This window comes from Anas platyrhynchos, chromosome Z (genome assembly GCF_047663525.1).
Source record: "Anas platyrhynchos isolate ZD024472 breed Pekin duck chromosome Z, IASCAAS_PekinDuck_T2T, whole genome shotgun sequence".
Classification (NCBI taxonomy): domain Eukaryota; kingdom Metazoa; phylum Chordata; class Aves; order Anseriformes; family Anatidae; genus Anas; species Anas platyrhynchos.
Window position 1 is genome coordinate 77,923,162 of NC_092621.1, and position 25,139 is coordinate 77,948,300.

The 25,139-nt window shown below is 39.6% G+C and overlaps 1 protein-coding gene across 4 annotated transcripts in view; it reads right to left on the reverse strand.

Annotated features, from left to right (window-relative positions):
* Window positions 1–25,139, reverse strand: part of MSH3 (mutS homolog 3) — a 112,988-nt gene that overhangs the window by 77,911 nt on the left and 9,938 nt on the right. For all 4 annotated transcript variants that reach the window (XM_072030781.1, XM_072030780.1, XM_072030782.1 and 1 more), the window contains one exon: window positions 24,705–24,871. In XM_072030781.1, the coding sequence (XP_071886882.1) occupies window positions 24,705–24,871 (167 nt within the window). The remainder of the gene's footprint in view (window positions 1–24,704; window positions 24,872–25,139) is intronic.

The window sequence follows — 25,139 nt, forward strand, 5'->3', positions numbered from 1 at the left end:
AGAATGATGTGTTGATGCTTATGTTGATGCTTTATCTCTCCAGCTACCAATGCCTATTTACATCAGAAGTCAATTTGCCATCAACTTTTGTAAACATCATTCTTGTCAGAGCATTGACAATGAAGTGCTGTAAAACTAATACAGTATTTTACTGATAGCTTTTCTAGCACTTCTTAAAAGAAACAAGCCTCATGTTCTCATGACACTGGTGGAGCTAGTCACTAAAGAGACCACTAAATCTGGGGAAAAAACAATTTTGAGAGGAAAACTGAAAAAACGGCAGAAGCTGGAAAAACGATGAACAGCATAAACAAAACTAATGTACAGAATCTGGATCAAGATATTTAAAATGTATGTGTGTGTGTATATATATATATATATATATATATATATATATATATATATATATTGTAAGGATGAGCTTGTATATAAAGACCAGAGCTCTCAACAGCATGCTGAATAAAACAGAACTCACTTCATTACTGCTGTACAATTCAAAACTAAATATGCAAAAAGTATGTAAAGACTTCTTCAAAAACAAAGACATCAAAACTAAGTTTTCTTAAAGCTCAGGAAGCCTTCCTAAAGAAAAGTAAGTAACTCTGGAGTTTTACCTTCCAACTACTACCCTGACCTGTCAATTCCGCTTCAGGGGCACCCAGCACTTTTTGTGTATCTGCATGTCCTAACACACGTTCATAAATGATACAGAATTTCAGAAGGCAGATCTCTGCTCCTAAAACTTAGTAAGATATTTTTGTTACTGACGCTAAGCACAGATTTATTAAGCACAAATAACTGTTATTTAAATGTTCCTATACACTTTAAAAGCTGCTGTTTCCTCTGCAATTCTAACAATCCACTCTGCTGGGATCACCAGCGTGTTACCGTCAGGAAGAAATGCCTACACTGCACAGCAGAGCAAGGTAACCTGAAAGCATTAATCCTCTCAAACATCCAAGTACACAAAATGACTTTTTCCTATTAACATGCTTAGCAGAAATGATATTCCTTCTATTTTTCATCACTGTGTTGCCTCTGTCATACAATTTGTTTCTAGCTCAGGGGCTGTAGCTTTGAACTGATCTGTGAGAGCTGGAGAACAATCATCCTTCCTTTTTTGGTGAAACTTGGCATGAAGCTCCAGTAGCTTCTCTGGCAAAGTCTCAATGACATTTCCAAGCAGCTGTTCTTTTGGCACTGACTGCATACGTTTTTAGAAGCACAGCTTTTTTTCTCCTGCCACAGTAAAGCACTTTCCCACATTTGCTCTCAACAACCTTCAAATACCAGAGATGGAGACAATGCTGCTGCAAGGAGATTGGCAGCACAGACACCTCCTCTGAGCATCTGCCAGTCTCAAAATGATATAAACCACTGATGCCTGTAATAACCAAACAATAATTATCATGTGCACGTTATCCATACACTACATCCCACTATATGTACGCACACTTCACCCCACCTGTCCCAAAGCCATTACAATGCTAGGAGCTGCTGAAAAGCCTGGAACCAACAATGCCACACTTTAATACTATATATTATATACATACATATACATACACAGTAATACATACTTATATAATTTATATATACATATATGGAAAAACTTGGGGAAAACTCCTTGATTACTTTTTGCAATCCAACAAATTATCAACACTTGTTAATGTGTGTCTTGCTTCCCTTCTAGTCACCTTAGCAAAACTACAGATGAGCAGAACCCCCAGTGCATCTCCAAACAAAGCACCTGGATCCAAAAAGCTCCAGAAAAGTTTCTTTTAGCTTTAGGAACTTGGAGACAGGCACTGTCAAAGATGTTGAGTACAGAGGCAAAGATGTAGAGTATCAGAAAAGCAAAGACCACTTTCCATAGGTACTCTGTGATACTCTATGCCTTCTGTAAGAACAAAACTAGGCACTACAAGACAAAACACAAACACCACTGAGCTCCAGCAGTTACTACATCTACAAAACAGACACGAGACAAATCTTTTCCAGGCTCCTTCCATCTGCCTATCTGAAGAATGGGATGACATGCACTATACTTGCTTTGGAAGCCAGTAGAAAAGATCAAGAACTGCTGGGAAAGAAGGGAAGATTAATAAGAGCCAGGGTGGATTTATAAAGGAGAAGAAAATCCCATCAAATCAATTTAATTTCCTTCAACAGCAGAGGAACAGGTTCTGCAGAGAGACAAAAAGCATACAATTTCCTACATGGCTGATTTCAGCGAGGTTAATTTATAGCATTGCACATGACATTCTCATAACTGATTTTGATTTTTCATAAACCTGATTTACATGAAAGCCCTTACTACAGACTGAGCACAAAACTGGATGGAGAACAATACTCAGAGTGGTACCAGGGATTCACTGTCAAAATAGAGGAATGTGTTCTGCAAAGTTCTGCGGAGCCCGACGCTGTACATGGGTAGCACTCAGTACTCCAGTTATCACTTGGACAAGGAAACAAGGACAACCCCAGTTAACTTGCCACTGCTGTGAAGCTGACGTGACTGCACAGAATGTTAGAAAACTAGACTTCAACTCAAAACAATCTGGCATGCTGGAAAAATTACCTAACAAATGTGAGTTCTCTCCAACATGTGTAGCTGCGAATAAACAACACATGCACAAGTAGAAGGGGGAATGAGCATGAAGAAGTTCTAACGTAGTACGAGTTCTGTTCATTAAACACCCAAAGCATATATTGTTCACTTGCAAAACGACAACAGAGAGCAGCTCATATCCCACGACTAGCACTGCTTGAAGTGATCTTCAGTCCCTTCTGCAGTTGTGTATCAGCTTACAGAACTGCTGTTCGCAGTCAGCAAAGCATCCTCTCCGTGCTACCAGCAATATTCCCCTCTGCATTTTAGAGGTGTTACGTAGCACATGACACTGGGAGGATGCAGTGCACCCAGATGTGGTCTCAACAGGGGACTGATCACACCAGATTCTTCTGCTACATGCGTGTTGCACTTACCATCACCTGCATGCCTGATAGTGACACAGCTTCATGAAACAGCTGTGCAGGTTTGTCCCCAGAATCACCACTGGCACCACAGATCCTCCATTCGTGATCGTGCCAACCAGCAAAAAAATCTCTCTACTTGCAGGACTTAAAATAGGTTAAAAAAATACAATGCAACATCAACACAATGACAAAACAAAACCAAACTATAGTAACACCCTGCCTACTACCTGCCATACTACGGTAATGATAACAAAATAATATTCTTACAATCACACCCCACTATGGAAAATGCCTCTGTCTGAATCAAAGTGTGAGCAAGGAGGACGTGAAGACACATCCAATCAATTGCTCGTGGTAGCTTGGGATGACCCCTGTGGCTTGCCTCTCTCTTTTCTGCACAGCAGCAAGTCCCTCACAGCAGGGCACATTTTGTCGCCCTGTTTAAGTGGTCTGCGACTATTTCTGCTCTGAATTTTCTGACATCAGTTATACAAATTTAAAGTTGGAAGTTTCCAGCAGCAGCACTTGCACACATTTCTCTTTCAGAAGGATGATTGTGTTGTGGTGCCTTTCTGTCAGGGAACAGTTCAACAAATCCAAGATGCCTTGAAACGCATTGGGGGGTGGGGATCAAAGAAACAAAACAAAACTGAAAAACAGCTTTTTGCTGGCTTAGCCTGGCTAAACGGCGCAGCAACAGGGAAGTGAAAACATGATGAGTGAAAGGACCACAACAGCTCTCTCCAATCACTATTTCTGAGGCACAATGTGGCACCAGCTTGCCAGTAGCAAGCTTTGGGAGCACTGACTGGTGTCTCAGGCTTGTACCACAGCGCTCTTAAATCCTCCCTGGGGCCAGAAGTGTAGTTTCATTGTGTGCAGTTGGTCAGCAGGAACACTCATCCCTCAGGGCCTCTCACCTGCTGCCTGCCCCTCCTGCCTGTAAGTTCTCCTAACGCTGGGTGCCAGCAGCACCCGCAGCAAGCAGAGCGGAGCTGAGCATCCCACCGCCCCGACTGGGGCACCTCCGCAGGTCGTGTCGTCCATCCTCCTCCCGAACAGGGCCATTGCCAACATCAGGTCGCTTCACGGGGCTGTACGAGCCTCTGGCACTGCAGTAACAAAGGAGCTGACAGAAACGAGGGTGTAAAGGGCAAGCCCAAAATTAATTTTAAAAGGATGGATCAGCCACAACTGCAGGAGCTACACCCCACAAAGAGCAGCACGGGATGATGGCACACATACCTGCTAATGCTGCAGCACAAAAAGCACAACAGTTACAGCTGCCCTTCACTGAGACCACTACGAGGAGACGAGTGCCAAAGTTTTCAAGGACGTGACCTGTACCAGAAACATGCAGAGATCTGCTGTTCTCTGAGAAGCACGGCACAAGCGGTGCTTCGGGAAAAGAGATTTAACTTCAAGAAGCAACCTCAGGGTCAAAATGAAGAGTCCCATCCGTGCAAAGGTTTGGAAAAGAAACCAGAAATGCGATCCAGGAATTTATATCATCATTCTAATCTGTTTCTGATATATTTCCCCCCCAGGAGCCAAGTATAATTAATTCTGAAATGTTTGCTTTTACAAATATGATGCCCTACCTCTAAACACTGTTGAATCTTAGTGTAATTTCATACTTGACCCAGAAAATCTACAGCAACCAATTAATACTACTTTAAATTATCCTGTAACGCAGTAATAACTGACTGTCAGAGCTCCCCCAAAATTGTAAGCTTTTCTTTTTCTTTTCACACCAAAAGGAACCTGACAGAGAATGTCTACACCACCAGACAACAGAAGCAGAAAACCTGAGATCCGCATCACATATTCTGTTAGTATAACAACCTTTCCTTATATAATTAAGAAAACACCAAGTGCTCTGTAACATCAGCAATAAATCAAACACCAGGAAGAGAGTAGCTATAACTAACAGACGCCAAAGCATTCTGGACAGGCAGACCGAAGGAAAAGACAACAGAATGACCTTAACATAAAATGAGTTTTGAAGCTCTAATACAAATACGTATGGTGAATTTTGGACCATCACCTTGTCCCAAATCACTTTTCTTTGTTTCTCTTCCTATCTTTTTGGAAATATGTCCCACCTACCAGATCTTGCAGCAAAGTCATAACTGCTGTTCTTGTGTCAAATTGCTGCCTATTGTCATTAAACTCAGCATTACAACCTCACTCTAGGATCAAGCTGATGGAGGAAAACTTGGTAGAATATGACTTATTCAAAGACATATTTACCCTAGCAGCAAAATGTAATGGCCCAAATCCAATTTGAGCAAAGTCAGTTCAATGTTTAACAAAGTTTCCCACACATTATACTGATCTCTCTTCCCTTATGCTGTGTCTGAACCTGGAAAATCTCTAAGGCATTCCTAGTTTAATATATTTATTATGTACCACTGACCTTCAAAACATTCAAAATTATCTGAAACCTATACACACATATGCAAAACATTTAGCAGTTTGTCCAAGAAAGGAAAGGTAATACTGTTAAAATAATCAAGAATTAAAAGCAGATGACTACAAGACAATGTGTTTCTAGAACAAATCTCAAATTCAAGCTAAGACTTCTCCACAGGATTAAAGACACTTCTTCACCCAAATCAGTGCTGAATATTGTGGAACGTGCCAGCTACAGAGAATTTGCAACAATTCTGGGGAGTGCAGCTGAATTATGATCTGTGCATTTGCCCAGGTTATGGATAAAAGCATATTTGACTAGCACAGATTAGAGAGCATAGATGTGAAGCTGAATGGAAGTCATCATCTGCTTATGAAACACTATTTCCAGCAATTACATAAGAAATAATGGAGATGGTGACAGAGTCCGTCCATGTATCTGTTATAAATCATTTTCAACTAACCTCCCACACTTCTACCACAGCTCTACCTGCCAAGAACTGTCAAAAACATAAATCCTCTTCTTTAATCAGCATGAGAATTGCTGTGGAAATATACCAGGATCACTGAACATGCAACACAGACCACGCTCAGAAAACAAATCGCTCCTGCTAGCAGGAAGGCCATACCCAGATTTTCCACCCGTCAGTGTGCTGAAGCCATCGAGGGGCCTGGCTCGCACACACCTGCCCGTGCCCTGCTCTGAGTAAGCGAAGCTCAGAACCCTTGATAAGGAACTCACACGTACTTGATAAGGGCAAAGCGAAAGGCAACTCTTACAAAATGACAGCCTGGCTGTTTCGCTGAGTGAGACTGGCGGGTTACAGGAAGAGAGAAAATGTGGAGGTCCCCCGGGGACAGCCCGAAGCAGGGAGCAGGCCAGGGAGCAGATGGCTGTACTTTCCACACAGATGTCATGTGGGAATGGAAGAGCTGAAAGGCCTCCAGGAAGAATCTATCTATGCCTCGCCTGCATTACAGAAAGCAATATTCTGACCCCTATCTGGAAACCGATCCGCAGTCAAAACCGGCTACACGTAACTAATCCTGCGTGCTGATCCATCGCCTGGCGTTCACAGCTGCAGAAGCCCTGATACAACAGAGAGACACGATGGGGAAACTGGAAATTTTCTTCTTTCAGTTTACTAGAAGTGCAGACCGTGGTTCAGAGCACAAACAACTGCCTACCACTTCTCCCACACACTCCTCAGCCATGCCCTGTCAGGAGAGACTTAACTTGTTCTCCAAGTGGCAGATGTCACCCAGCAATATGCACCGGAAGAAAACCTCCCATTTCAGGAAAAAAAAGAAAAAAAAAATTAAAAGGCTGAATCCTCTTAATACTTTGCATGGCCCTGTAAGATTACAGACCAACTTAAAAGAAATTGAACAGAAAAAAAAATTAAGAAGAAAAGAAAATACAGCCCATAACATCTCACTTTAATTTACATTTGAAAGGACGCTAGGTACATTATGGTTTTGCAGTTATGCTGACAGGTCAAACCTGGCACTCAGGAAGAAAACTTACAATCATTCTTGAATTCCTTGCGTAAAACACCACATTACTCTAAAATTTATAGCAAAAAGGAGGAGGAAAAAACATCCAAACAATCTGTCTTCACAATTCAGAAAAAGTTATCCAGGTATTTTTCCACAAGACTTGATGCTCTTAACTAACTTTTTTTATTATTATTTATTTATTACTTTTAACTACCTGCAGAACAAATCTCTAATTCATATTCTGACCTGAAACTTTTCAGTGGCTATTCCTCACCCATCCTTAAAAAAGGTGGGAAATACATTCAGCCAAGCTGCAGAGGAGAAGCATACCAACAGAACGGTGTTTACATACAGCACAAGACTGCATATCGGAGTCATATTAAATAGATCTGCATAACCCAACGGGAAGAGCAATATGGCTGGGCTACACCATGCTAATTGTAATTCAGATAGCAAAATTAAAAGAAGCACAAAGCTTCATAACCACTGGTATCTGCTGATGCTCATTTGCCTATTTCCTTTAAAATTACACCTCAATTATTCTTGTCGCTTAGACATGCTTTTTCTACACAGATAAAGGATGTTGGTATCAATTTTGTGCAAGGAGAAAGCAGGAAAACTTACCAGGATAAAATAATTTCAATACAACGAAGACAAATGATTCTTGTGAATCATTGTGAAGGCAACCTCACGCTGGGCCACATTTGCCCAAGTATGATAAGATTGAGAGAAAGGATTATTCCTCTCCACTTCATAAGACCGTACCTGGAGTACTGAGTCCAGTTTGGGCCTCCTGTCACACATCACAAGACACACGGTAACAAACCGGAGGGAATCCAGAGGAGTATCTCTAACACAATTAGTGGGCTAATTAACACAGCAAATGACAGCAGACTAAGGAAACTGTTGGGTTGTGTTTTGTTTTTTCTTCTTCATTTTGTTTTGTTGTTATTTTTTTGTTTTCCAGGACAGAGTAAGCAAAGGGGGCATCTTCTACCTAAAAAGCATACAAAAAAGCCTAGAGCAGACCCTTGTCATAGGGGCACAATGAAACAACAAAACCAGACAGTCACAAGTCACAGTTTGTTCAAAACTCTGCTTGGACTTTATGAAAAAATTCTTCCCCACAAAAAACAGTTAAACATCAGAGGAGGTGGTAAGACAGCCTGGGGATCTTCCATCCTTGAGGATTTTCCAAACTGGACAAAACTATGTGCAACTGAAGATAACCCTGATTTGTGCAAGAGGTTAAACAAAATGACCTCCAGAAATCCCATCCACGTAATTTTTTTTTCCCCAGGATTCCAGGAAATCAATGATTATACAAAACTGTGAAAGTTATTAAAGGCAACATAAAAAATCAGCAGCTTAACTGCACAAATAAGAAGAACATAGAGTCTGGCTGTATAGCTTTTCTTGCCTTACAGCACTGTTCTACCAAGCTGTTTCCTCTGGGCTGTACAAAAGAGATGAGCATAGAATATTTAATTTATTGTTTATAACAATCTACTAATGACATCAGGAATGGACCAGAGGCTGGAATAATTATGATTCTAGAATTGGGTTGTCACTACATCATGATCTCATGACCTACTCGTACAACGTCCTTCTCACACATCCCAGAAACTCAAACAGTGCTCTGAGCTGTGGACACTCTTTTCCAAAAAGAGAGGGATTTTCCATGCAGGAATTCTCTTTAATAAAATATCTTGGTTTGGAAAACGTCATCCATCCAGTAACTAGGAGAGGAGGAGAAACGCTTTCCCATTTTTTGTGGGGAAAGTTCATATGGAACAGGACAGGGAATACTATGTAAGCTCATTATCCAGCCATATTTTTTCTGCTGAGAGTGTAGCACAAAGTCTTCTAAGTTATATTTTGATTTCTGGCATGCATAACTTGCTATTCACATTGCATTTTCCTCTCATGCCACTGACAGCATCACTTGAACTGACTCCAGCTGAAGGGACATGATAGATTATATAACTATTCAGCCTACTAGGTTTTACCTTCTTTTTCCCCTCTATTTGGAGGATCAATGTTCGGGACACATTCACATGTTAAAGTCTCCTCTAACAGTACAGAAATAAAAACAATTAAGCTGCAACAAGATTGTGCAGCTGTCAACATTTGTAACTACGGATGTAATCACAGACCATAAACAAACTACTAAGCATTTCCATCCCCAAATCGAACCCACTGTGCTTTGAAGAAGCTTCAATAATCAAACTGGACTTTATCACAGAGTTTGCTTTTGTAGTTGGTCTATACCTTTTAAGCCTTATTATACTTTTTAAGGGAAGATACAGCTGGAGGTTGCTAATATACATTTAGCAACCATCTCACAAAAGGAAAAGTGAAATGAAGAAAGGTTCCATGAGGCCCTTCTTGTACTTGGGGAAAATAATTCCCAGCCCTGGGAATGAACGCTGTAAACCTAGTGGACAAAAGGTACTCTTCCCATGCAGTAAAGACTTGCACATTTTTAGGCATTATGGTAAGACAATTTGATATAAGATGGAGCTTGTCTTCACTACATGCCTATTTTGCTGCTCCCAATACAAGACCTGAGCCTCTGAACCACCCTGCTGTCAGAGGACTTTGTCTATGTAGAAAGGAAAATGCAACCACACATTCAGCTTCAGTCATGCAATGCTCCACCCTGGGAACAAAGCATTCTGATGTGCTAGCTGTGTATGCCATGTTTTACAAGTTTTTTCTTTCTGTGCCTACTGAGGACTCAGCCTGCCTCCCATACAAGAGCAGTACATACCCATAGGTTCTGGTCACCCAACATGCATTCAGCTAAGAAACACTTTAAACCTCACTGCGTGAGGAGAATTTGGCACAGGGAACTTCTCATCTGCCTCAGAAAAAGAGCTTTACATGTTTTGTAATGTTTTTAATAGAGGCTGTTGGACAGAAAACACGGAACAGCTGGCTAGTCAATTATACTTTTAATTAATGTTTCCATTGATAAGCTGATAGAGATTTAAGAATCCATTAAATGTGATGAGATGAACTGGTTAGTTTTTCAACAAATTATTTTAGGCTTTCCTGTGATGCTTAAACACACTGACATTCCTAATACAGTAAATACTGAGAACGTTAATAATTATGCCATTTATACACAAATTTTCCTTTCACTGCCATATTCCTGTAATTAAGAATGGCACATTTTAACCATGAATTGCTTCTTACCTTGACTTACTATGAAAAGTTAACAGAAGTGAAAAAGCAGAGAAATTATCTTTCCCTGTGGTTTACTTTAGTCTATAACATACAGGTGCTGTATACCATCTACCTTTCAAATCAGTGCTTTGCTAGGATTTGTGATCAATGAGCCAAAAGCAAAAAGCTAGTTAAATTATTTTACAAATGGAAAATACATTTGAAGGAAACTGAGGAAGGCAAAGTAGCTTTAATGATACACTTTTAAAGAAAAAAAAAATTAAAAAGGAGATCAGTATTTGAAATTGAAACTGAATTTATCTCATATTTACACTTCAGAAGCTTCACTTTAAGTGAATGCTCTCTGGCAAGTGTTCAGCCCAAAATAAAATTCTCAATACCATACAACTGCATATCATCTCTGCAGAACTCAACTGAAAATGGAAGTGACAGAGGTTTTTGTTTATTTTTAAATTACAGAATTAAAGAAAAAAAATAGTGTCTTCTACTAGCAACTGTGATTTACTCTTATTTAATACATTTTATAAGTCAAGACTTGACTTAGGGAAACTGAAGAATAAAATTTACGTTACTACCCACAGATGAAATGTTTACAATGCCAGAGGAATAGAGAAATAAAACTACTAAGTGTAATTCTGTTTATTTTTGTCAGAGAAAGGTTTTTAGTACACAACTGAGGAAAATGAAGAGACACACTGGCTTCCTTTTATTCAGATCCTGTATTTTAAAACACACAAAAGTTGCTGGCACAGTACTTTGAAATCTGTCTATAAAGAATGTTCCTAACAAAAACACAGGAATTCCCTTCAACAAGCATGATATAAAAGGTAGATCTCTACGTTGTACTCACAGTGAATTGTGATATATGGACACAACTGAAAATACATCTCCCTTAATACATATCCAATTCTTCATGTGATTTGCATCTGAAATACTAGTTGAATACAGACTGCAAAAAATGGAAAATAGACTTCAGTTTCAGGCAAAGTCCTCTCTCAGCAGCACATTTCTTTCTTTCATAAGTCACTATACTGAAGGAGGATCAATAAAATCCATTCTGAGGTTCTCTTCCAAAGAATGTTAAAAATCAAATAGAGAATCACAGAATGGCTTATGCTGGAAGTGATCTGAAAGACCATCTGGTTCCAACCCTGCTGCCATAGGCAGAGACACCTCCCACTAGATGAGGTTGTCCAAAGCCCCATCCAGCCTGGCCTTGAGCATTCCCAGGGCTGAGGCACCCACAGCTCCTCTGGGCAGCCCGTGCCAATGCCTAACCACCTTCACAGTAAAGAATTTCTTTGATATCTAATTTAAATCTTCCCTCTTTATCCCTACACTCCCTGACACAGAGTCCCAGCTTTCCTGGAAGGTCACTTTTTTTACTGGAAGGCTGCTCACTGTGAAGTCTCCCCAGGGCCTTCTCTTCTCCAGGCTGAACAACCAGCCCCTTGATCATCTTCATGGCCCTTCTCTGGACTTGTTCTAATACTTACTCCCATGTCCTTCTTGTGCTGGGGCCCCAGAGCTGAGCACAGGCTCCAGCTGAACTGCCAGCTCGTGTTCATTTTTTCATCCAGCAGCACTCTCAAGCCTTTCTCCTCAGAGCTGCTCCCAATCAACTCATCACCCTGCCTGTATTCATGTTTGGGATTGCCCCAGCTGTGGTGGTTTTACTGGGTGCAGGACCTTGCCCTTGGCCTTGCTGAACTCCATGAGGTTCACACAGGCCCACCCAGGTCCCTCTGGATGGCATCCCTTTCCTCCAGTGTGTCGACTGCACCACTCATCTCTGTCATCGTCAAACTTTCTGATAGTGCACTCAATCCCACTGTCCCTGCCACCAGTGACAATATTAAACATTACTGGCCCCAAGACATACCCCTGAGGGACACCACTCATCACTGGCCTCCCCCTGGACAATGAGCTGCTGACCACTGCTCATTTAATGTGGCCATCCAGCCAATTCCTCATCTACCAAAAAGTCCATCCATCAAATCCATCTCTCTCCAATTTAGAGACAAGGATGTTGCATGGGATTGTATTGAAGTTTTACACATAACATACTCCTTTTTAATTACATTTGCTATTATGCTAATTATGTATCACACATTGAATAAACTGCCATGTAAATTTCAATTCACTTTTTTAACATAAAAAAGCATCAAAAATACAATTATTTACTAGTTTGTCTTTTCCTTTAAACCCTTTCAGAGCCAGCTAAGGTATTACCAAGAGTCAAATATAACCCTTTGTAGTAAGTAACCCTTTATTTGCATGGTGAAAACTCCTAAAAAGGATGTATGTACCTTGACCGGGTAGCCATTTTTACACTTTTTGCTTTCTCTTCTGTCCTTCCCCTCACTGTGGAGCATGACACCACTGGAAACAACTCTGGCACATGTCACCCTTGAATCTACAATATGAGCAGCACAGAATTATTTTGCAAATTGCAACACACAACGATACTAGCAACATAATGAGTACTCACCCTCATCCACTTCCCAGTGGTCCACTACACAAGTGCTCCCACTGGATTTGCTGAGGCTATGGTCAGGTATTGAACGGATGGATGTAGTCAAGAAAAAAAGAGTTAATTACCTTTTCATGTCAGAGCTGAGGGTGTTTGTCTCATCACAGTCCTTACTTAGGCTTTTTATAGCACTTCTTACTTCAAAATGATCCATCGTATTTCAAAGGGCCCTACACTCACACTAAGTTACAGAGCTCTTTTCTGCCTGTCTTCCGTATTACCACAAAAGTCATCACTTCAAACCCAGTATCCCTCTGATGGATTGTACAAAATGACGAATGTAGATATAGAACCCTACATTATGTACATACTCAGACACAGAACCAAGTAAATGAGGAATTGGATCTGTCTAATCAAAATCCTACATTATCCAGGATGGCATAAACCCAGGCATCTTAACCAACAGCTGTATCCACATCTTAGTGTTACAAATAAAAAAAAAAAAAAAAAAAAAAAGGTTGATAGTTGATAGTTTCCGTTTTGCCAAGGCTCAAAAAATCACATTTTGATTTTGAGTAACAAATGGTACACAATTCCACAGTATGCACTCCAAAAAATAAATTAATGCAAGTTCATCATAACTGCATTTGATTATGTCCATTAGGAAAGCATTTCTTTACTCAGGCAACCCAGAGGCATTAGTATTCAAATTTTTATGCCAAAGTGAGTTTGCAATCTGATTCTGTGCCTGAGTCCTAAGCAACAATTTATTTTTCAGAACCAGACCAAATAAACAAACATTTACACCTACATACTCTACTTTCAGTCCTTTCCAGCTTAGTTTCTAATGTTTTCCACATCTCCACGCCTCTACATACTTCAAGTCAGCAACCATTACAGTCCCTGGTAGATGAGGACCCCATCAGAGTCCTTCACTCTGCAAACCCATGTGAAAAATCTAGCAGAAAGGAGCAGCATCCCTGGCTTGTGTGGGCTAGAGAAAGGACAGCAGAGCCCCCCATGCTACATTTGATTCTCATTCTTCAAATTCCAAAGCTGGCCTGAACAGACAGTCATTAAGTCAATCTGGTCATAAAATACTGACTCAAAAGAGGAGTAGCATTTTCTAGGTTGACTGACAGCTTTCACCAGTCCAATTTAAATGCAAGTATTCTGCACTGTTGTCAAAATGCTGCTGCACACACAACTGGACTTTTTGTGAGCTTTGATGGAGACCCTAAACTTAAATCAATTAATTGTACATTAAAATCTTGCCTAGGAAAATGGATATTCCTCCAGATTCAAGGAAAACAAAAGTGAAGCCCAGTCATCAGTTTACAGTTTTCCTTGGCTATAGATTTTTTAAGCTCTTTGTAAGCCAAAGAATATTGGCTGGGCTATTTTTCTTTTTACATCTGAGTCTGTCATGAAAAGCAGACTTTTTTTTTTTTTTTTTACAGGCAAGGAGTTTACAAACCTGTGTACAGCTCATACATATAGATATATAGAAAAACTGGTACATTACATGTATATATACTTCTACATCCACTAACTGAAAATACAAGTGCTTTTATTAAGTTCCAGAGACAAATTAAGGGTTTTGGTTGGTTGGTTGGTTGGTTGTTTTTTTTTGGTCAAAGATGTGAGGAATAACAAGCATTCTGTATTTGCAATACATACGGAACGTTTTATGATAAAGCATAATTTCTCTACTTAGAGACACAAATCCACGTGGAATCTTTTCATAGAATTAGAACAGTTAACACGTCAATTAATACCATAAGTAAGGATTTTTGACAGCTGCACAACTGATTATGTGTTCCTCAGAAAAGAAGGCCTTATTTTTCAGCCTTCTCCTCTTCCTACTTCCCTTTCTCTCAGATATAACAGGAAATCTTTTATAGTAAATGCAACGCTGTCCAGAGAAGACCATCTTGCTCTTCACAGTGTTCTCTTGGTCCTTCCTCAAGCCCTGATAAGAGGTGTTTAGTACAAAGTGAAATGCATAGCCCAAAAGGAGTAAGACATGCAGAGAGATGGTTCAAAGTTAAAAGAAATATAATTAGAAGAAACACTGAAGGTGTCCAGGTATGTTACCCTTCCTTCTCAGAACCCTGCAGTTCACCAGCTTTGGAAGAATGAAGAAAGGTAGAAGGGTCTCACTTACATCTCCCCTATGTGGGGAGTTGCTGCTTCTACCTCCACGTAAAAGGTCCACACCAGACACAACTTTGCACAGGGGTATGTAGAGCACAATGACAGTGCCAAGCAGCCCATTGGAAGGAGTGCATGACATCTGTATGGAGATGGGGAAAAGGCAACCTAGAGACAGCAAACAAAAGGGCAGGTAGCATAGGTGTAAAGGGATGGTATGAAGGAATGGAGGAGCAGACAGTTGTCTCCTACCTGACAAGAATCAAGAGAGACAGGCACAACATAAACAAAGAAGAGGAATGCAATGCATTCAGGCATATTTGTTAGAAATTGTTTTTAAGTACATCCATCTGCTTCTCTGCAAAACGATCCTTCCACATAAATGCAAAATAAATATATATACATAAAACCTTTCTGCGTTAAAAAATACTGTAATAGTAAGATTTTTACTGGAAAAGTTCATTACTAAAACAATTTCAAATTCTTTTTTAAGAACTCAGAAAATATCCACGGAAATGTAGGAGTAAACTTAAGTACGAATTTCTTACAATCATTTTTACTATTCCAAATTCCCAGGCAAAGCATCTATTTTTGAAGTACACTGTTCATAACCCTAATTTACTGAAAGCACCTTAGCTATACTATACATCAAATGAGTATCTGTTAAGAGAGACAAATTCTATAAACCAGTCAAGAACAAAATTGGACTATTAAAGATAACCTGGTAGACAACGGCTTGCTCCCTCTTTCAGTTCAGGAGACTGACGGTACTTGAGAACCCATTGCAACTTCATTTTCTTCAAATTAAGAAAATGAATATATTCTGTTACGAAAAATAAACAGATTTCATAGTTTTTCTCTATTCTGTAACTTAAGATGGGGAGGATGATGGATGCATAGAAAGGGATTTAATCTCTCTCTACTGTCACTGCTATCTGTATGCCAAACATGCACAGAGTTTCAGTCTTTCTTCCTCCCACACTACCCTCACTTATATCACTCTATCGTTTTGATTAAAACTGCTTAATTTCTAACCCTTAGCAAAAACAATGATGGCAGAGAAGGAGAAGTAAAACTTGAGGAATTAACACATCCTCGGTGTCAATGATGCCAATGTTTCACAGCTGAAAATTTACATCCCAAGTCAACTTCCACGGAGAGTAAATAACAGAAGAGAAGGTGTTATTAAGAAAATGCTAGGACTTAAACAAATACACCAACAAACTTACACAGTCTGTTAAAATAAAAATTTGCATGGCAGCTTTAAGAGCTTAAGGATCCCTCTCCATTTGAATGTCTGAGCTATAGCTTCAGGTTACTGGAACATTTCCACTGACATCTGGAACAAATGAAGACATGTAATTCATATTCTGGATATAAGAACGAGTTGGCATCATTTACATATATGCTGCTTCGCCGTATGTTAGCGCCTCCACAGTTAACCAAACTGTACATACACGTTCACCCCTGCAGAAGTCCAGATAGATTAAAATGGTCACGTTACCTTCACGTTTCAAGCACAGGACGCTCATGCTGGAAGTCACCATGGAACAGCCAACATGCAGGGTAGCCTAGAGTATGGACTAGAGTAGCACCAGAGTACTAGCGTAACTGTATCCTTAAAAAAGGATTTTACCTTCATTCAAATTCACTTGGGTATTTTTTAAAAGAACAGCCCCTTAAATTTTGTTCTACTCACCTCAAAACACATAAACAAATGGCTGGCTTACCCTAAAGACCTGAGTGCTCCCGGTGTCTGTACACTTGAATTGCTCAGACATCCAACTGTTGTGCACATAGTTTTTACCTGTACTTCAACACAGGTGGAAGCACAGGTGTGTGTCTCCTGTCCTCTCACCTCAGCACAGCACGCAGTTGCTGTACTGCAAAAATTGTGCAACTCCCCAGTTTACACAAGCCTGTCAGATATAACCACCAGCTCCACAAAGAAAATCTGTGATGTGTATGACATCTCTACTGTCTTATCAGCAAAGCAGACTTCCATCAGTAAATGCTCACTTCTTCAAATGATACTTGCTCCATCTGAAAACTGGAAATTAAATTACTAATGTGAATTACGTTTCAGTAACAACACCATTTGGGTGACTTTAATCAGAGCAGTGACCTCCAACTCAGGTTCAAAAAATTTCAAATGTAAATCGTCTCTTCAATTTAGGATTATTGAACGTGGAAATTTATTACTATTGTCCACCAAGCCAATTAATACACCACAGTTATTTTTCTTACAGATATCTGGGGAAAATTAGTTATAAATTGGTTGCTGTCATTCACTCTCCTCCCCCTAGTAACAGGGCCAGCAGATGGAGGTGCCACCAGCAGGAGGACCAAGGTGCAGAGCTCCAGGCACCAATCTGGATTTGCAATCACGAGCTTCAGCATCCTGCCCAGGTTGAGAAACTTCTAAAGCTGCTGTGAGAAGTCAGCTGTACACAAATACATACTGAGAGAAATAAGCAAGTAATATCATAACAACCTGATAGGACAACAAAAAGTAGAACTACTCACTTGTCACCTTCTCCTGAAGTTTTTGTTCTCTCCTATAATAATGAATGAAGTAGGTGCCAAAACACAAAAAAAGAGTATTTTGATTTCCCTGCTTCTTTCAATATGGTAATTTTTTCTAATTAAAAGTTAAGTTTTTTGATTGTAAGAAGTTGCACAACCACCCGGATCAACCTAATCATTTTTAATTTAACAACTGCCAGCTCAAGTGCCAGGAAATAAAAACAAAACACTAAATCATGTATATGACTAATCAGTGCAAGAACGCCACAAATACAGCTCCTGAACACAACCCTTTTTTCATGCAGCTTGCAATTACAGGAGAGATAATGAACCTTCAAGCCAGGTATGAACTACCAAGGAAGCTCATCAGTGTGCGCGGCTTCCTTTTTGACTGGAGGAATTTACAAGAACACTTGGGCTGGGCAAGGCCCACAATGGCCTGCTGTGACTCCACTGATGGAGCTAAAACTTTTTATCTAATTAGTCACCCAGGTTCAGAAAAGCTCTCTGAGAGCACCTGCACTGCATTCAGACAAAGTGCTTTGAAACTTCCTTCCTATGTTTTCCCAGTGACACAACTCTGGACTCATACCAGAATAGTAATTTTATCCAAAGGATGCGTGCCTGTGTTGTGTCCTAAACTGTGAAGGGCAGCAAGGTAGGCAGGGGTGAAGAAGTCATCTTCACACATAAGAAATCTGTCAAGAAATTTACATCACACATTTCCCTTACCTGCCAATGTCACAGAATACAACAATGAACTCCAATGCTGAGAACAGCATCTGCTTCATGTCTCTAACAAGATTAAATTGAAAAACATCCTCCAACACTGATTTGATTATGCTGGTTTTTTGTTTTTTTGTTTTGGTTTGGTTTGGTGTTTTTTTTCCGTGTCTGTTCAAACCAAGTAAGCTATGGCATGACTGATATTCTTCAAACAGCTCTCTATACAGCTGAGTTGCCCAAGCCACGAATTGGGTTATTAGCAGTGCAAAAGGCCTCTTTAATCCATAAACAGCTGGTCAATAATACATTTGTGTTTTTTTATTTACAGAAAATAGCACACATGCTGTTTTCATACTTGACTTGCTTTTTTCCTGCTACAAATTCCACTGCCTGTAGCTTCCATTTATACTAAGCATTTTCAAGATGTTTGTCACAGCTTGCCTTTCACTTAAAAATCTGTGGGAATATTACAAAGTATACAAAACATGTAACCGCTAGGATGACCCACCCTTTAGATCCTTTTCACTCTTTAGTTCAGTAATTTCATCTGTAATACTGTTTATTCTTGCTGTAACCATTTGACGTCTTGTTTTTGCCTCTACTAGCCTTCTCCTCCTTGCTCACCTACAAACCTTCTGAGCTCAGCTACAGAAATGCACGCACAGAACTGCTCACTGTTTTAAAAAGTCCTCGACAGTAACTTTATGAAAGCATCCTCTGATGTGAGCCATTCATTACCAGCCACATACGAAGATCTACAAAATTAAATGCATCATATATTTGTTTCAAAGATTTCACTGAGCTCATTCCAGCTGAGATTTTACCCATTCCCTGATGGCAAATTCCTAACTCCATCTATGAGAACTATTGGCCATGAACAGCACTACAGACCAATACATGCAATAAATCAGCTGTAGCTCACTCCTTAAAGGACAGTCGTACTTCCCGTTTATAGGAGTCTCCAGCACTGCTCTATCCTACTACGGCACCACACGTACTGAAACAGAAAGCTGAAATACATCTTTTTCTTGATTTCTTACATACTACAATAGGCAGGCAGGATGAAGGAACAGCAAGCCAGCAGCCAACGACCCTCTACCAAGCCACAGCTAATGACCGTGCTGGTAAGAAGAGATTGTGCCAGGGCTGAATGTAGAGAATGAAACCCCTGTGGAGCAGGTACCTGAGAGACCACCTTGTGGGTGACTCTCTACTGTGCAGGTGGCTGAGCACTGGCACAGGCTGCCCAGGGAGGCTGCAGGGTCTCCTCCTTGGAGATCTCCAGAAACCACCTGGGCATGGTCCGAGGCACCCTGCTCTGGGTGGCCCTGCTGGAGCAGATGAGCTCCAGAGATGGCTTCCATCCTCAGCCATTCTGTGATGCTGTGACCCCACCTGACACTCAGTTAAAGGCAGAAGAGACTGCCAAATCAGAGGGGACATTCAGCACTTCACTGACAGTGTAAGCAGAAAGGGCTTGAAACTGTACTTACAGAGGTCCTTCAATAAAAAGAAAGAAAATGTGTATTGCATGTAATGATGGAAGGAAGACCAGCTGTTTGAGGGATTCAGTCCCAGGGTAATTTGATCATATCAGTGAAAGGGGAGGATAATTTCCTTCTGAATGGATTTGAGGAGGCAATTCCAGGCAGCAAACTCCAGGCTGAAGGCAATGCTGCAGTATTGAAGTAAAAACAGAAACCTGAATGTCATAACCAGGAGATAAAAAGTCTTAGATGTATTACAGGGCAACAAATAGCAAATCCAGCTGCAGTATAAACTAAGCAGCAAATGATTAAAGCCTGTATCAAAACTGCCTCCCATACCACAGGCCCAACCTAATTGGAAGAAGACATGATGGTCTGCAAGCAGAGTAACATGAAAAATCTGGGGGCATGGACAAGAAGTTAGCTACCATATCATCCCTATTTTATATTGTTGGCCAGCTATCTGACAGAGAAGATTTAAATAAAAAACTGTGAAACAGTGCAGACTTGGGTGGAATGATGCTTTGGAGCTCAAAGAATGACACAAGAGAACATTACCCGTGTTTGCATAAAAAGGCCAAATGGAAAAAACGAAAGGAGAAGCTCTGGAGCATCTGAAGGTTTGCTGGAGAGAAGCAGAGCATTTTTCAAAGAAACAAAAGGCAGGTATGTAAGAAGACCAGGAGTGACTGCAAGGGAAGTGATTTCATGAAGACCAGTACAGACCAACTTCTAATGCATCCAGTGTTAAGGAAGTATTGATCCTTGACAAGGAAGAGCATGGAGTGCAGAACATGGCATTCTCCCATAAAAACACACACATATATTTGCAGGGAAGAATCTTTTCTTTGTTTTCTAGAAAGAAGAAAAACTAAAAGCATTAAAATATTTTCCTTGAGCCAGGCCAACTCTCGCAAACAGATGTTACTAAGGGTTCAGGAACAGAACAGTACCCGCCAGAACAGTTTGTTCTGAACCACTTTCCATAGCCTACTTTTAACTTACGGATTGCTTTTGAAGGAAGGCTCACCACCAAAGCTGACCTCAAGTTCAGTGTCCTTGAATAGTATTTTCTAGTGATTATTTTTTATGGACAATGTTTCCCATGATATTGGCAAGAGGACCATTTCATTTACCAACTGAAACAGCAACAAACTGGAAGAAAATGAACATGAACCACACCACACATTTAAAAGCATTTGTTTCCATGAGTTTTAAATTACCAAGGGTGAAAGTTTACACAGAAAAACACGTAACTTGTAAAAAAAATCTACAACACAAGTCAAGCTATTTTTTAAAGCTTACCATTTTGGTAAACAAACACCAAAGTTTGATCCAAATGGCTAAGCAGAATCTTTACAAAAAGAACTTAGCTTCTTTCAAACCAGCAGTAATTCAAACCTATTGATTTTAACGCTGAGATTTCTGCCCCGTCTCCCCCAAGAATGCAGTTTAAGTGGCTTTGTAGTAGCTGAATTAAAGCTCCACTCTATGAACAAATCATACAAACATCTAAGTATTTAACTTTACTTAGTGTTCATTACATTAATGTTTATGCGTAACTTGGACACGGAGCACTTCAGAACTGGGGCTGTATCTTCCATTTACTCTGCAAACTGCTTTCTTGGGTACAGCTCAAACAGCTGCTCTGAGATTGTTCTTCCTAAAACAGCTTTTCTGCTGCTTCACTCATTTATTAACCTACTATAAAATCTGTTTAATTCTTCCCACTGAGAGACCCTGTTTTCAGCCACATATAAATATGTGAAAATATTTTCTCCACTCATTTGCAGTATTAGCAAACATTTACTCTGTACAATTTCAAAAGTGAAGAAAGAAGCCCCTTTCAAACGTGTATTTTAATTTACACTTTCATTTCTGACTCAAAATTCTTTTCAGCTATTTTACATTAATGCATATATATAATTTCTAACATAACGAAGCATTCCTTAGGCTGAAGTACGATCTCAGTGATTGTCAACCATATTAAGACACTCAAACACTTTTGGTGACTTATTTGGCTCTTGTTTCTAATAGAAACAAATTTAGAACAACGGTACTCTGCTCCTCAGCTGTTCTTTTCTTCCTGTAATGTGTGTGCTTTTGATGCAAGTTTGGCTGTGAAAATTTACACAATACCAAAATAGAAGCACCAGTAAATACTGTGAATGATTTAGCTGAGTCTGGACATAGCTGCGGTGGCAACAAAAAAGAGAAGAATAGGAAAAGGGAAGCACAGCACTACAGAAGAAATATGCACATTATGTATGTTTAATTTTTGAAAACTAATGACAGACAGACAAGTACACTGCTATATACCCTTCATCACATTTAGTCTTTTTATATTATTAAAAAGAGAGAGGGAGGAAAAAAACAACACTTAAAGCAAGGAGATACTTCCAACTCTGTCAATACAACTAGGCATTACAACTGACCACGTCTGCTGCCATAAAGGCCCAGTCTTTTATCTTGACAAGTTTTTCTTTATTTGTTTTCCAACTATCTTTGAGCACACTCTGTACAGGAGACCTAGCCCACATCACATTGATCTAATACGCAACATCCAAAAGCAAACTGTCCCCCAAGTTATTCAGACAACTCCTGGTACAACTCTTACAAGACAGCTGCATACAGGCAGAAAGACTCATCTCTGCTCCTACCTGCTCCTGACACCACTCCAAGCTGTCTGTCTGCTGGGACTGATTTTCTCTCCTATTCATACCCTGTTTTTTTATTGTTTTGTTTTGTTTTTTAAACTTTGCCAGTTTTCCACTACATTATAAACAAATTAAGAGATGATATGCCTTCACAAAATACAAGACCCCAGTTCCAATAGGTTTAGTCAGAAAGGTCTTGTAAAAATTGGCAATGAAACCTCTCCCAGCTAAGAGATGCTTCTTACAAGGAGTTATCAGAAAAAAAATGGAGACAAAGAATGAAATTACAAGTTAATGCACAACTACAACTGAATACTTTAGACCATTCGGTATGTGCAAGAACAAAACTAATACCCGTATAACAGCAATTATATAAAAACCAGAGCCTAGTTGAAAGCAGAAGAAAGGAGGATACTGGAACCACTTAAATTAAGTACTTGAGGGCCCTCTAGCGGTTAAATCTTTGACATGAGAAAATCAATAAACAATTGGTTTAGATGTGACATTACCAAAGCATACCTAAGGAATGTGTTTTATTTTTTACCATTCCAATGTAATTAAAGACGATTAGACCAGAGAGTCACCTAGTAGGTTTTTGTGGATAGTTACCAGAAGGGGGGACAAAAAGCTATAAACTAATATCTGCTCACAAGATCAAGTACTGGGATATATCTTTGGTTCTTAATAGAAATGAACAGTTACCATCTAACACCCTCAGCTGTGCATGATCAAAAAAATTAAAAACCACAACCGCTGTCTCAAACCTACATCAGAACTTCCTTAGCATACAACTAAAATACTTGTTCCTGAGAAACATGCTTGCTTTGTCTGTTTTTTTACATAACTTTACTTTCTTTCAGATTCCACTAAATTCTCAGTACACAACACTAACAACAGTGAAAAAAGTTTTTAGTCTTCATCCTGGTGTATTTAGAAATATTTGGGACATACTCCTCTGTAAATGATCTACAAAAGGAATGTCATCAAAGGATTACCAGGGCAAAAATGTTGCAACATTTGTTGGCAACTGGAAAGTTTCTTCCTTCCTAATCTGACAGGAAGAATACTTCCTTTATCTGCCCAAGTCTTAACAAACCACTGCACTGCAAGAAAACACACGGATGTTGCTTGCCCAGTAGACCTACAGTCAGGCATCGACCTTTTCAACTCCTTATGGCTTTGCAGTCCACACAGGAGCTGAGGGAAGAGAAGACAAGAGCACGCTTCACTACAAAACGTAAGCATCACTATGCCACTGAACAATGCTGAATACACCACTTTCACAGGCCACATTTTCTTAAGATCCCTAACACTGACTTGCAAGCTTTCAGTCCCTCTTCCCACTCTGGCCTCTGGTACACTCATGCCCTTGATAGCTGAGTACAGCAACATCTGTGCAAACTCCTACAATGTGCCATGAAAGCAGACTGCCTACCCACTACTTCATGTCAGCTTTTTATTTTTTTTTCTTGTAAAAAGGGACAAAGAAGGAGTACGCTGACAGGTGGGAAAAGAATGCCTGTGGAGCAGCCTGATTAAGCTGATCAGCTGTCTGGGGCATTAGAGAAAGCTACGAGATGGTGACACAGGCAGAGTTTAAGTGAGGGAGTCAAGGTAGAAAGCTGACAATCTGTCAGGTGTTTACTGCCCGTGTGATGGTGATGCATTTGTCTGTCTTTACAGTATGGGAAGTGCTGACATTTGTATCTTCCCCCTAACACACAACTGTGTCTATGCAATGCATTCATTTTTCTTTGACTTTCTTTAGCTCCTATTGTATTAACAGGTAAAAGGAACCATTTCTTCTGATTATTTCACTCTAAATAGAAATGCCAAACTCTACTCTGGTTCTCTACAATCAAGAGCTGTGTGGTTTAAAAAAAAATACAAAGCTATTTTCCCACAAAAATTGTATCTGCAAGATTTTGAATGTTTTATTCCCTTCATCTGTCATCCTACAAATTATGTCCTATTTTGGCTTTATACCACAGTAAAACAAAAATTGAAAACATTTAACCATTTTACCCTTGACACAAAGAGAACACAAAATATAAATGGATGATCATTTACAGTACTTCCAAGCCTGTATTCAATTTCAAGATAATGTAATAGCACAAGCAAAATAAAATACCAGTTACAAAGTTTTTTTAATATGTATTTACGTTAATAGAAAAGAAATTTCATGCCATCTAGAGATACTAATACTATGACAAACAACAGCAGACACGGAGCACCACTTTCAAATCCCAAAGATGGGTGCATCAACGCTAAAATAAAGCCAAAAAAAAAAAAAACAACAAAAACATGACTGGGAGTGTGGGATCAAGATGATCTAAATGAAAACAAAAAACGTTTAGATTCTCTAATCTTTCACAGGCCTGAGACAGAAACCCTGAATTTCAGTCTAAATACAAGTAAAGAATGAGTGTTCAGAACTCAGTAGGATCCAGAGCATTTTTGACCCAGCAGCAAACTACAGACATTTTGAAAAGGGCTGTTAGGGAACTATACATCAATGCTTGCCTCTGGATATAAACCCCATCAATAGCTTAGATTTAATTAAAAACAAAAGCAAAAAAAAATCCCCATAGAACATACCTCATGGAGGTTACACTGTTGATGAGCTTTTCAGATTGATCTGACAAGCTGGATGGAAGTATTAGTTCAACTGGCTGCAGGCGCAAAAGCCGACTCTCTAATTCTAAGCGAGATGCACAATCCCGAAAACTGTCAAAAACAACTTCTCCTGTAGTTGGTTGAATTGCCTGTCAAATAAAATAATATATACACATTGGGTATTTAAAGTTTCAGGGAGCATTTCAGTAAAAAAATTGTTAAGCCAGAAAGAAAAAAATTTATATATAGTATAGAAGTTACATAGCACCATCAGACTTAATCAAAGTAGAAGATCAAAAATGCAATTATGTTCTTCAGATCTATATAGTAGGAAGTTTGAAAGACTATCACAACTTTGTGCTGGTAAATCATAACAAAACCTTGGAAATGTAAACGTGCTCTCATTACCGTCAGTCC